The 14,670-nt window shown below is 34.2% G+C and overlaps 1 protein-coding gene across 4 annotated transcripts in view; it reads left to right on the top strand.

The window, feature by feature from the left end:
• ITPRID2 (ITPR interacting domain containing 2) overlaps window positions 1-4,452 on the top strand; it is a 46,382-nt gene extending 41,930 nt beyond the window's left edge. For all 4 annotated transcript variants that reach the window (XM_074302954.1, XM_074302955.1, XM_074302956.1 and 1 more), the window contains exons 17-18: window positions 1,970-2,093; window positions 3,252-4,452. In XM_074302954.1, coding sequence (XP_074159055.1) covers window positions 1,970-2,074 — 105 coding nt within the window. In that variant the 3' untranslated portion in view covers window positions 2,075-2,093; window positions 3,252-4,452. The remainder of the gene's footprint in view (window positions 1-1,969; window positions 2,094-3,251) is intronic.
• Window positions 4,453-14,670: the final 10,218 nt, after the last annotated feature.

Genomic DNA, 14,670 nt, shown 5'->3' with positions numbered 1-14,670 from the left:
AGCACAGAGATAGAAGATAGAATGTAGATAGGCCAGTTTGACCTAGAAAAAATAAGCTGGAACCAGATTGAGAAGGCCATTAAATGCCAAACAGAGGAGTTCATATTTTAACTTAAAGCAATGGAAAGTCACTGAAACTTTTTGAGCAAGGTAACTTTTTGACCCTTTTCTTTAGGAACATCAATTTAGCAGTTATGTGGAGCATGAATTGGAGGGGAAAAGAAACAATGGCAGAAAAACTAGTCCATACATTAGTGTTAAATGTAATGAGTGTCCAAACTTGAAGTTTTAATAGAGAGAATGGGTGGATGAGGTAGATTATTTTACTTTTTTGAGCCTCAGATTCCTTATTTAGAAAAGGAAAGATTAAACTAGATGACATTTAAAGTCCTTTCCAAATATACATGTGTGATCCTTTATTGGGGGGTAGAATGGACAAGCCTTCAAATGAGATGAGAAAGAGTGAAGAATAAAAGATAACAGGATTTTTGAACCTGAGCAATTGAAAGGATGGAAGTTTCCAGGGTTGAGAAATAGAATATTTTGGAAAAGGAGTCAATTTGGAGGAAAAGATAATTAGGCGTTTTTTGTTCATATCTAAATTTAAGATGTTTGTGGAACATTTATATGGAAATATGTCTGCAGCTCAAAAGAGGGAATAAGATTGGCTTTTAGATTTGAAAGACCACATGGGACTGATGAACTCATCAGAAGAGTGTTTGGGGAAGAGGATAGAACTCAGGGCTACCCCTGCTGACAAGAGGTGATAGATGGTTGAGGACTGTATGTGAATGATAATTCAGAAGAGAAATACTAGGATTTGTGAATACACTTAGCACAGTGCCTACTTACTACACTAGACTCTGTGTTAAATATTTATTCCCTTCTTTTTACTTTAAGAAGATAATCAGAACTCTGAAAGGCAGGGTTATTCAGGAGAGAGAAAGTGGTGATAAGAAATGTTAATGTGGCTTCAGAGGTTGGGATAAGTGAAAATTGAAAAAAGTCCATGGGATATTTTATATTTAAGAGATCACTAATAAACTTGAAAAGAGCAATTTCTGCCCAACAGTGGAAGCCATTTGCATTGAAACATGTTTGGAAGATAAGGCAGATGCAATGAATACTGATATAGCTTTTCCTGGGCATTTGTTTGTGAAAGGGTGAAGGGATAATGTGATGATTGCTTAAGGGACTGCAGAGTCAAAAGGTTTTTCGTTTTTTGTTTTTTTTAGGAGGATGGGGATGGGTAAGGTAGAGTTATTAAAGAGACATGGTCTTAAAGGAACTAGAATAAAGTGCACAAAATAGAAGGACTGAACTTTGAAAGTATCATATCTATAATCTATAGATATGAGATAAAGAAAATGAGAGAACAGAGTGCAGAGGGAGTTCATGAAGGATTGCCTCTATTTTCTCACTAAAGTATTAAGTAGAGATCCTTTGCTTAAGAGAAAGTTTGGAATAGACTTTGGGAAAGTATCATAGATATTCAATTAGTTTCTAGTATAAGTTACTTTTTAAAACCCAGGTAAGATTCAAATTTTAATTTTGATTTTCAAGGGCTTTTAAATCTTTACTTGATCTCTTGGATATATAATTTTTTTTTTTAATGACTAAAAAAACCTTACTCAAAAAATTAGAAATCTTGGATATTTTATCTATCCATTGTTACTTTTTAACAGTTTCAAATGAAATTTCATGTTAAGAGAATTTGTTTTATTTACTAATACATACTAGATAAAATACATCCATAATATAAAACTTGTATTTGCAACCTTATTCAACGTTTGTATTTTATGTTGGTTTCTGATATGTACTGTGAATGAAAAGAGATTCTACATGATTTTTACATTGTTTAACAAACTGTAAGAGTTAAGTGAATCTTAAATATAGTTCCTAGTTTTTATAGGTTACTTAAAATTGAACTGTCTTTAATCCTTCCCATACCCTTTCTTTCTCATTTTAGATTAAAGAATCTATTGCTGGGGAAATCAGACGTGAAATTGTCAGTGGACTTTTAGCAGCAGTATCTTCCTCAAGTAGGACTGCTAGTTCTAGACAAAATAAATAGTCGTGAATGGATAGTATAGGTAAGTTTTCTAAATTTGCTACATAGAATTCAATTCAAATTAAAGCAAAAGAAAGCAGCTACTATTTTCTTAGTAATTGAGAAATTTGTAAGAAATTTTTATTCCTTTTTATCTTAACAATAACAGGTAACAAATTATCTGGAAACTTTTGCAAATTAACTATAATAAATAGCAAAAAAGAGACTGGCCAAATTATTTTATTGTACATAATTTTGTTATATTGATTTATTCTTAGAAATGAATGGCCTTTACATTTTGGGCTTAATGTAATGGTGTGATAATTGTTCTACAATGGAATTTGACTTCTGAAGTTTATTTGGAGAAATCAAACATTACATTTTTAAAGTCTTTTTTCAATTACTGTTTCCTTAGGACCCTGTTTTCTGCATTTATATTCAGATATATCTGAATTTATCAAAAACAATTTATTCTACAAGCATATATGGACATTTAATAGTTTATTGATAAAAACAAATTTTTTTTTTCACTGTACTGATGACAGTGTAGAAAAATATGACGATAGCAAATTTGGCTCCTTCACTCCGCCTCACCTTCCCCCCCCAAACAGGCACAAATCCTATTGGAATACAATTTGAAAGAGGTCAAGTTAGGATTTTTGGAAAGAGTAGGAGGCTTGGAATCAGCAAGACCTGTTTTCAAATCCCACCTCTCACATTTGCTAACCCTGAGATCCTGGATAAATCTTTTGATCTGTATGCCTCAGGCAATTCACTAGGATTTAGTTACTACATCTTAGAAATTATGGGTAATTTGAAATTTAGGGGGGACAGATTCTCACATATTTTTCATATAGTCACAGATAGCATCTATGAAAAAAAGATCTTTCTAATGACAGTTTAAAAAGAATAATTAGTAACTTATATAAAATTAGAAGGATTACTATTTTGACAAATATAAATATGCTGCTGTCCTATATTTAGATGATAATGTTTTAAATCATAATGTTTTTAGAAACCATATCACAGTAATAAAATGATTATAACTAATTATTCATAGGTATTAAAATCTTTGGGCTCAGAGCAATAATATTAGAAAATAATAATTTTCCCAGTGATTAATGATTTTTAAATAATAGTATTTGAGAAAAATAGTAATAATCTCTCTTCCCCTTCTTCCTCTCCCCCATTCCTCCCAAAGGTTGATGTGGACCAGATTAACTATGGACTTTTGGAATTAAGATGGTGTACACTGGTGGAGGTGTCAAGTTATCTTTTACTTGTACTTCAAGAGACACTATTGCTGCTGAGATGGGCTACTGTATACAATGTACAATGTTATTCTTCAACGCATATCTTTTATTTTTTTAACCATACATAGAAATTTAGGCACTTTGTAGAAATATGGCTTTTCTAAACTATCAAGATTCTGGCAATTTTAAAAACAAAACCTAATATTTATTTGTATGTCTATTTTCCATTTGTTTCCTGTGTAGAATTATATTTTCAAACTTGAAGACTTCCAGACTTAACAGACTTATAAATAACATATTTCTTTTGTCTAGCTTCTTAAAACACTGACCTCTGTGAGGTATTTACTGTGCAATAACTGATTCATTTTGAGAGCTTGAAACAACCAATGATTTTTTTTTCCACTGCTGTTACTTATTGCCACTCCCAAGAAAAGAAGATATTCTTTTGTAAAAATTGCTATGAAATCTTGGGGAAGTTACCAGTAACAGTGTGTTTAGAATTAATGAAATAACCTAAAACTACTCAAAGTTCTTACACTGTAAGCCTTATCTCTGCACAAAACAATTAAACTTAATTTTATTATGCTTACATGTATTCTTTTTTTAAAATGTGCCTTATTTTCAACACTATGCATTTTTTTTTTGCATTGGCCATAGTATTGTATTATATTAAGAAAAGTTTCCTTTTCTTTGAGACAAAAATAAATCAATGTTGTTAAAATAATGATACTGGTGACATGAAATAGAAATGGATGGAGAAATAGTTATTTTGTGGAAAAATGAAAGTAAGTTTTTTTTATTTTTTTATTTTCTGCCCCACAAATGATTTTATTCCAGTCTTTAACCATCAAAAACATGTTCCAATGTGGGGGAAATTAAATAAAAAGGGGCGGGGCTACTGTTTGGTTTGGTATGTGGTCAAATAGATGTGTAAAGTAGCATGTGAATATTTGTTGGAATTCTCCTGTGTTTATAACTTACAACTTCTATTAATTTTTTTGAGTTTAAATTCTTAATAAAAAAATTAGCCAAGATAATAATATTCTTTTTAAAAATGTATCTAAAAGATTTATAAATGTTTGGATTATCACACAGGCTGATTTCTTTAAAAAAAAAATATTAAAACAATAAAGTATTTATTTTGCCTAATTTTTTGTTATTTGTTCTCCTAAAATTATAACTATGAATTTAGGTTAGTTGTGAGAGGTCATTTCCTTATTTTATATATATCTATATCTATATAAGTATAGATATAGATATATATAAAATCTACTCTTCTGCAAAGCAGAATATTTTTTTAAATCAAAATTTAGGAAGATCTTCATCCTAGAGGGAACATCACACACTATCTGATTTTTTTAGGACTTACCCAACTCATCTATCTCTGATAATAACCTTCTGAGCTAAATAATTCTTCTCTTAGAAGCCTGTTGGGATAGCTAGGCGATGCAGTGGATAGAGCACCAGCTCTGAAGTAAGGAGGACCTTAGTTCAAATTTGGCCTCAGATATTTAACACTTCCGGGCTGTGTGATCTTTGGCAAGTCACTTAACCCCAATTATCTCAGCAAAAAGAAGAAGCAGCAGCAGCCTATTATCACAGCTAGAAAGAAACACTCAGGATTTTTTTTTTTTTTTAGGTTGTTCAACTTCTCAATTTTTGATTCTAGAATATTCCAAAAATGTACTATTTGTGTGTGTGTGTGTGTATATATATATATATATATATATATATATATATATATATATATATATATATATATATATATATAGTTTGTTTTGTTTTGTTTTATGGATATTTCTTTTCACATAAATTGACAAAATTGATAATTGACAAAAATAACTCTTAGAGTATGTGCCATTCTGCCCCCATGGTTTTATAATATAAATTTAAGTAGCTTACTAATAGCCATAGAACTTTGAAAGAGCTTAAATGCTTACTTTTAAGGTACCATTTCTCCCTAACCTACACATGGATAAAAATGTATGGATCAGTTTTAGAAAGTAAAGAGAGAAAATAATTGCAAGAATTTTCAGTCCTATCTAGTGGTCAATTGTATACAAATAACTTTTTCCCTCAAGAATCTATTTCATTAAATAGTAATGGAGTTGAGGTTTCTATCTCCATCACATTTCATAACTTTCTAACCAATTTTTTATTGCTTTCATACTCTATAAGAATGTGTAGGATTACCTGAAAGTTCAAGGAATGGTTGCTGCCCTGAGGTAGTTTATAATCTAGTTAGAAAGGCACTATATATGTACAGAAAAAGATAGCACTGAAGTAATATATGTGCTAATGAACTGGTATAGGCAAAGCTGTAGGAATTTGAGAGAGGAATTATACAGAGGTGATTGGGTGGGTGTGGTTTTGCTAAGGATATGAGATTCACTTTGGATTAGAATAGATTCTCAAGTATTAAGAGTTTACATTGTGTCTGGCACTGATGGAAATACAGATAAGAGTCCCTACGTGCAGGGAATTGATATTCTAAAGAGGGAAGATAACACATATATGGGATAGAGAAGGATGGATAGTACAGAAAACAGTGTGAACTGAGAAATGTGGGTTCTTCTACAAGTAGAGGTTCTGAGGTTGAATCCACAAATGTGGGTGGAGGAAGGCAGTAGAAAATAGAAAAGTAGTCTGTAAGCCAGAAAAGTGTTGAAAGACAGGTAAGCTTCATACAGTCAGAAAGCATCATGAAGCTCATTTTTAACAAAGGATATAAAGGCAGGAAAGTGCAAGGTATAGTTTTGGAGACAAGTAATAATACTGCAGGATTAATGCTATATTTCCCCTAGAAACTATATTCTGTCAATATGATGATCAATTCTAAAGGATGTGGCTCTTTTAAAGTATGAGGTGATCCAGGCCAGTTCCAACAGATTTGTGATGGAGAAAGCCATTTGCTTCCAGAAAGAGGACTGCTGGGACTGAATGTGTGTCACAACAGTTTTTTCACCTTTTTTGTTGTTGTTTGCTTTTTCTTTTCTCATTTCCCTTCTTTCTAATCTGATTTTTCTTGTTCAGCCTGATAATTGTGGAAATATGTATAGAAGAATTGTACATGTTTAACATATATATTGGATTACTTGCTATCTAGGAGAGGAAGTGGGGAAAAGGAGGGAGAAAAAATTGGACCACAAGGTTTTGCAAGGGTGAACGCTGAAAACTATCTTTGCAAGTATTTTGGAAATGAAACTCTATTACTTAAAAATAAAAATAAATTTTAAAATGAATGATACCTTGGTGGTTGATCTCTGTCCATTTTCCAATCAGCTGCCAAAATGATCTTTCTAAAGCTCAGATCTGATTATATGATCTCTCTACTCAAATAACAATAATTCCCTATTAAATTAAATTTCCATATGTAAAAATTTTGTTTGGAATTTAAAATTTTTCATATCCTAGTTCAGTCCTACCTATCCTGTCTTCTCAAACTTGATTTATTCTATCATGCCATGAGACTGGCCTCCTTATTGTTCCTCCCACTATAGTTCATATCTAAGCTCCTAGCATTTCTACAGCCTTCTGCCCAGAATGCTCTTCCTCCTCAATCCCTGCCTCCTAGTTTCCCTGGCTTTCAAGTATTCAGCTTAAATCTTGTCTTTTCCCAGACACCTTCAGCTTTCCTCTGCTATGTACATAAATATATACATAGATTGTTGTTTACATAGCAATATCTCTCTTAGTTGTCTGTAAATTTCTTAAGGATTAGGAAAATGCTTGATTTCTGGGACCTAACACTTTGAGAGGTCCCAGAGCTCTTGCTTTGGAATAGGTTTCAGTGATTTGAAACCAAATAGTTCTTTCCCCATTTAAACACAAATATGACTCACTTGAGACTGGAAGGGGCCTTTTTTTGTAGTCCTGAAGGCAATGAGGTGATAAGTATCATTAGCAATAGAGAGACATCACTTTCAAGGGCAAAGAACTACTCATTCTTCGGAATTGAGCCTTTTTGAGTTTGGGGAAAATATTTCAATCCCCCCCAATTCATTTCCTCTTGATTGTTTTGAAAATAAACTAAATTCTGAGAATGTCTTCTAGAGATTAGAGAATTAAACAACCAATTTAAAAGGCCCAGGGACAATATAGCTAATGGATCCAAAAGACAATTTGCAGCAGTCATCTTAAGTGGGTAGTTCTTAAGTGATGAGATCAGGGTAGCAACTCCTAGTTGGAAATCAACATGTGACAAACTCACAATGCCCATTCTCTTTGCCAAAAGACAGGTTTATTTAAGGGAAGAAGTTGTAGGTGGAGAAACTGAGGCAAGATAAAGATTAGATTGTTATATTTTATTTGAAAGGGAGAGATTTACTGGGACCAAATGTTTGGTCCCAGGGCTGAATGAGACTGTCATCTCCAAGAATCCAGCACCAATATGAGTTCTCAATGACATATATATACACATGGCTCGGCTACAGGGGTAGACCGAGGCAAGAGCAGAGTCAGAGTGCTGAGAGAGGAATGGGACTATCATCAATCCGGTTCTGACAGGGTTGGGGGGAGGCACAGGGACATCTGATAAATTGGAATTACAGAGTGGGGTGAGGCACCCAACATTCTTATGATGCCTAAGATAGGTCTTTCTCCTTACCTGGATCATCGCGATTAGGAGAGAGGAATGGTGTTGCAGGACTGAATAGAACAATTAGGAACTAATTCAGAATAATTCAGGGAAACTAAGGCAGGACAATATCGGGAAACTGAATCAGGCCAATTAGGGAAACTGAGTCAGGACAAATAAAGAGAACTGTGTCACAACAAGGTTACAAACAAAAGAGGTAAAATAGGCGCCAGGAGTGGCAAATAGTTAAGAGAGCAATAGTGATGTAATAGGACTCTTTGGTACCCTGATCTTTGTAGAGGGCCTGAGTTAGAAAACCCTGAATCTTATGGTTCTGGCTCATCCCCCCTACACACACCCTTAATTCCTTGGCTTCAGGGAAACTCCTAAAATAACCCCCACCCTTAATTTACCTGGAAATTACTCTTCAGGCACCACCTTTCACCCTTAATTCATCTGGAAATTACTCCCCAAAACACCACTCTTAATACATCTAGAGATTGCTCCTTAGCTCCGGAATATAGGAGACCAAATAAAATTAAACATTGTCTCTCAATTCGCTGAATTTCCTATTCAGGATCCTAGACCACAAAAACCCCTCAGTGTCAATAAACCCTCTTTTGTCAAATCTTAACTCAGAGATTGGGACTGCAAGTTCTTTTGCAAAACCTGTAATACCAGCCTGGGAATTCCCAAATGCTGTTAGGGTGTCTCATCCCTCAACAATAGGGTTACCAAGGAAAGGAATTTATAAGAATTCATTAAAGGAATATGCCATAAAGCCTGGGTATGCCATTCACTGGCAGGTTAAGTTCATAAAAAGAGTTTAGCAGACTAATTCAAGTTAGCTATAGTAAGGAGAAAGCTGTTCTTAGAAGGAAGACACTATGAGGGAGAGAGAATGTCTCATAGTGGGCTTAATCCTGGAAAGAATTTAGCAAAGATCATCATGAATAGCTCTTTAATAGGGAAAATACAGCCTGGGTTGGGGGTTTCTCAGGGAAGCTAGGGAAGTAAAGGCAAGAACTCGGAGAGATCAAGGATCCATACATAATTCACCTGGCAGACCAGGTCTCAGAACTGGCTAAGGATATGCTGATCAATATCTCAAAAGTTATTTAAAGATGCACAGAGATTTGAGAGAGAGACAAAAGAATTCTATTCTCCCAATCCCTCTATACAAGCAAGATAGTCTGGGTATTTCGCTAATACCCGATAATAGTCAGATGGGCTTCTTCCTGCCAGAGAAAGAGAGTAAGTCCACATCATTAAGGATACAGAATATATTCAGATGCGTTTTTCCTTAATGTACTAAGGCATGTTTCTCTCTAATTTCCCTGGGATGGAGGGCACTTTACTGCAAGCAACCACCATCTCTAGATACATCACTAAAAGCACCACCAGAAGTATTCATGAAGGATGGTCTGAGTTCATGCTCCTTTGCACTGCCCCTGCCTCACTTCATCTAGATTGGTGTGTTCCAATGTTGCAGGATTGCACTAATTGTTCTGGGATGTGCTTGACTCAGACCACTTCCTTGGTAAATTATACCTAATATTGGGACAATAATAAGAGCAGCAAGGAGACCCAGAGTCTAATCCTAGAGTCAGGAAAATTGATTTTCCTTTGTGACCCTGCCCAAATCATTTAACTATCTGCCTCAGTTCCTCATCTGTAAAATGAGATGGAGAAAGAAATAACAAACCACTATAATATCTTTGCAAAGAGGCCCCCAAATGTAATCGTGGACAATCAGGATTGAAAATGATTCAACAACAATAAGTTAATAATAGCATGAACAATAATGATAGCTAGCACTCATATGATGCTTTTGATGACATGAATAAAATCATAACAAAAATTCCCCAGATCCTTGAATTGCTTCATGGGCCATTCAGAAGAGGATTTGAATTGTATTGTAAATGGTAATTTCTGACTCAAACAGGAATGTCTGGATCCTTAAGTGGGTCTTTTTTCTTAAGTAGGACTTTTATGCTCTTAAGTAAGACCTGGTTGAACTCCTTATCTTCCTTGCATTGACATGACGTGCCCACATATTGTATCCAATCAGAAAGCCAAGTTATGATGTCAACTCCCCCTCCTCCCAGTTATTTTTCTCCTATGAAGGAACCTACTTGTAACCTACTTCTCTGCAGGTTCTTTAGGAACTTTCCACTTTATGGTAACAAATTCTCTAAAGACTTTGTCTATCTTGTAGCATCTTTCTCCTTGTTACAGTTAACTCCTTTAGAAGGTAATTCCTTTTAGGATTAGTCAATTTATTGTGTCATAATGGTGAGTTCATTAGAAATTTAGGCCATTTTATAGCATTTTCTCTCTCTGAAATGGTGTGTTCCACTAGGGAACTTAGCCTTCATTTTTTTCCCTTGTTAATTGCTAAAAATCCCTTTTGAAAATCAGCCTGCTCTCAGTAATGTAGTAATAAAAATCTTTACTTCTTGCTTGCAAATTTTCTTTTGAGCACTGTCCCATAATCCCAATATATTTTTGAACTCCAACCCCTGCACCCCAGCATTTGGTGTACTATACAGAGAGAGAGCTGAAATCCCAATATGTTTTGGAGGTTTCAGCATTCCAGCAATCCCATATAGTGTTTATAAATGTTTTACAAATATTATATCATTTTCACATCAACTCTGGGAAATAAGCTCTGTAATTTTCTTTATTTTACAGATTAGGAAACTGAGTCATATAAACCTTAAGTGATTTACCCAGGGTCTCACAGCAAGTCATGTCTAAGGCTGGATTTGAACTAAGATCTTCCTGACTTTGTCACATAATTGACTATTCAATAAGCTACTCACCATTAACAGTTCAATAGTCAATAAATAGAGGTTTATTTAGACATAACAGAAGAATGAATATCCAATGAAGGTATACATTGGGGACATCTGAGATTGATCCAAGCTGAGCAAAGATCCCTTACTTGACATGTCTATCATGGTTCACTGAGCATCAAAGAGGAGTGACTAAAATCTTTCCTAGCTGCTTTGTGCTGAACTAAGAAGTGATTTTTAGAGTCTATCTTTAGACTCTTAGCCATTCAATTCTTGAGAATAGTTTTAATACCAATTAAGGAAAAACTAGAATAACTTGCATGTAGGAAGGGATTCACATATACCTTTGATCCAGTGATTCTACTACTAGGCATAAACACTCAAGAAAGCCAAAGTCGGGGGGTAAAGTTTTTATTTAACTAGACATTAAAATGAGGATGAAGAATAGATTTAGAAGTTGTGGTGGAAATGAGGGAGATGGCAGAATATGTCTATGAGAATAATTTCACATTTCAGGATCAATGAAGTCAAATTTTCATAGGGAAAAATTCATATCCTTGTGTGTAATTGAGATAGAAAGAACATAAAGGTGATGGGACTTGAGGAGATGAAAAAATTTGGAGCCTAGAGTATGGTGAAAGAGAGGGGGAAAACAATATGTATATTGAATTATAAAAGTAAGCCATTTTTTAGAGATGCATGTAGGACCAAATGATGTAATCAGTCCTGATAATCAAGTCTGGGGTCAAAGGAAGATTGTTAATTGCATGCTGAGTTTCTTCTTCAGGGAAGAATAATAAATGAGTGTCAGCTAATAAAAAGCAAACAAAATCTTGATAGCATGACACAACAAGTTGGTATATATCTCAAAGAAAAAGTTGCTAAATATGAAAACAAAGAAAAAGTCAAAGTTTTTGGTGACCCTCTACTAAATAGGCAGCAGAAGCCACTCTTTGTCCATCTAATATAAACAACAGAAAGGTCTGTTGTCTTTTTTTTTTTTTTTTTTTTTTAAGGTCTGTTGTCTTTATGGAGCATGCATTTGAGATATGTTAGGATATGAAATCTCTGATTATCAAAAAATTTTAAATCAATTTGCCCTATACTTTACAGCTCATTCATTGCCCATATGGATTTTCTAGTATAAATGATCTGGTCAGTGCTTCTGGCAAAATAACTGTGTTAAATCTATTATCATTATTATTATTATTATTATTATTATTATTATTATCATTATTATCATTATCATCATTATTATTATTTTCAGTGGAAATTTCCTCATTAGTTGCATTCTCCCAAACAAATTCCCAAAAAGTATTCTTTGACTAGCATTTGGTGGTTATTAATGAGATTTATTTTTTATAAAGTAAACATTTAAAATAAAGAAAAGTAACAGATTTTGCCAATACCCCAAGCAAAAAGTTTCAGGTTCCCCTAAAGCAGCTAATGATATAGGATGACCACCATGGGCTCTTACTCCTTACTTTATGGCAGGATGCTTCTGCCTATTCTTTCATTTTCTCATCTCCATGTGGCTATTTAGAAGTTACCATTCTCCAGGTCCACGATTTTACTTATCCCTCCAAGAAACATTCTTCTTAGAGTCTGCCTTCTGGACTCATTGAACTGACTTTTAAAGGTCACTTTTTTTTTGGCAGGTATCAGCTGTCATTCTTCCTCCTATGGTCTCAAGGAACTCATTTACATCTCATCAAAATATCATTTGGATAACAAATTTTTAAAAGTTAGATGAGTATCGCATTTGGGAGACTCTTTATTAAAGGAGAAATGGGGGAATTGTGAAGAGTATGAAAAGTTTGATTTTCACAGATATTGTCAAAACAGGATTAAGGAAGGGGTGAAATATCTTAAGGTATCTCTAATCAGTCACTGTGTGTGCCAAGGAACTACTTAAACAATAAATTTCCTGATGAAGGGCCTAAACCAGCTAAAGTCAAAGATAGGGCACAAGTTTTTTGACATATGTAATGAGTGAATAAAGAAGATTGTAAATCTGACCAATTGTAACTGACTATAAATGACCAATTGTAACTAACTCTAATTGTAAATTCAACCAATCTGAATCTTGAAGGAAAAGGTAAGAAGCTGGTCTAACAATATAAAACTTGCTCCTGCTTCTGTATTTTGGGTGTGTCTCTCCCATGAGCACATCTGTTTCTCATGAGAATTGCTGATAAAGAATTGATCTGTCACTCTAAAAGAGCATTGGTTGTAACATTACTCCTTGGCTACTTTGCAAATGAGGAAGGAGCGGGCAGCAACAGCTTGTCCTGAGCTTACTCCCCAACCCTGTTGAGTTCCATGGGATATCCCATTTCTCTACTAAGTCCCTTATGGGGCTACTCTATAGTTTTAGCTTAAAAATCAATGGCATTTTATACAATCAAAACTAATGCAAACAAGATTAGAAGGGAAGCAACAAACTGGGAAAACATTTTTACAGTTAAAGGTTCTGATAAAGGCCTCATCTCCAAAATATATAGAGAATTGACTTTAATTTATAAGAACTCAAGCCATTCTCCAATTGATAAATAGTCAAAGGATATGAACAGACAATTTTCAGATGATGAAATTGAAACCATTTCCACTCATATGAAAGAGTGTTCCAAATCACTACTGATCAGAGAAATGCAAATTAAGACAACTCTGAGATACCACTACACACCTGTCAAATTGGCTAAGATGACAGGAAAAAATAATGATGAATGTTGGAGGGGCTGTGGGAAAACTGGGACACTGATGCATTGTTGGTGGAATTGTGAATGCATCTAAATATTCTGGAGAGCAATTTGGAACTATGCTCAAAAAGTTATCAAACTGTACATACCCTTTGATCCAGCAGTGCTACTACTGGGCTTATATCCCAAAGAAATACTAAAGAAGGGAAAGGGACCTGTATGTGCCAAAATTTTTGTGACAGCCTTTTGTAGTGGCTAGAAACTGGAAAATGAATGGATGTCCATCAATTGAAGAATGGTTGGGTAAATTGTGGTATATGAATGTTATGGAATATTATTGTTCTGTAAGAAATGACCAGCAGGATGAATACAGAGAGGCTTGGTTCTTCCCCAAACCAATAAGGTCCAAAGTGCTTTTGGATATGAAAGATAGAAAAGGAATGGATTCTGAAGAACTTTGCTTACAAACAGAAGAGCTTATATTTGGTTTTAGAGAGAAGAGGGAGTCATTGGAGCCTATTAAAGTCAGTTAGATAGTACAGTGGATCAAGTACTGAATCTGTAGTCAGAAAGCCTCATCTTCGTGAGTTCAAATCTTGCCTCAGACACTTACTAGCTGTGTGACCCTGGGCAAGTTTTGTTTTTTAGTAAAATGAGCTGGAGAAGTATATGAAACTTGATTTCTCTCAGCCTCACTTTCCTTCTCTGTGAAATGGGGATAATTATAGTACCAGTTGTGAGGATAAAGTGAGATAAAATATGTAAAGTTATTTGTAAACTTTAAGTAACTATATGAATGTTGGCTATTATTATTAATGCCTAAAATCACATTGTTAATCTTTTATAAGTAAAAAGTAATTTTAAAAAAATATTTTGACAATAAATATTGTCAAATACTTATCAAAGCTATAATAAGTAGCTTTAACTACCTTAGCTTTGGTATTCCTTGCCTAGCTAGTTCTCCTTTCTTTTTTTTTTAACTTTGGAATAAATCAAGCATTTGTCATAATGTAATACAATTTTTAAAAAAAGATGATTGTACATCATTTTAAAAATGTTAGGATTTTTCTTCTCTCCTTCCTTCTTTTGACAAAAACTCATCACTGAAATTTAGCTCACCACTCATAGTGACCCCACATTTTATTTATTTTCAGAACATCAGAGGTAAGTGACTTGTCCAGGATCACACAACTATTAAGTGTCTGAGACCAGCTTTGAACTCCTGACTCTAGGACCAGTATTCTATCCACTGTGCTACTTAGTGGTGCTCTTTTTTTTCTTCAAATAATTACCT

Source organism: Sminthopsis crassicaudata, chromosome 3, assembly GCF_048593235.1.
Source record: "Sminthopsis crassicaudata isolate SCR6 chromosome 3, ASM4859323v1, whole genome shotgun sequence".
Taxonomy (NCBI): Eukaryota; Metazoa; Chordata; class Mammalia; order Dasyuromorphia; family Dasyuridae; genus Sminthopsis; species Sminthopsis crassicaudata.
The sequence above is the reverse complement of the archived record's forward strand: the minus strand, read 5'-3'. Positions and strand labels throughout refer to the sequence as shown.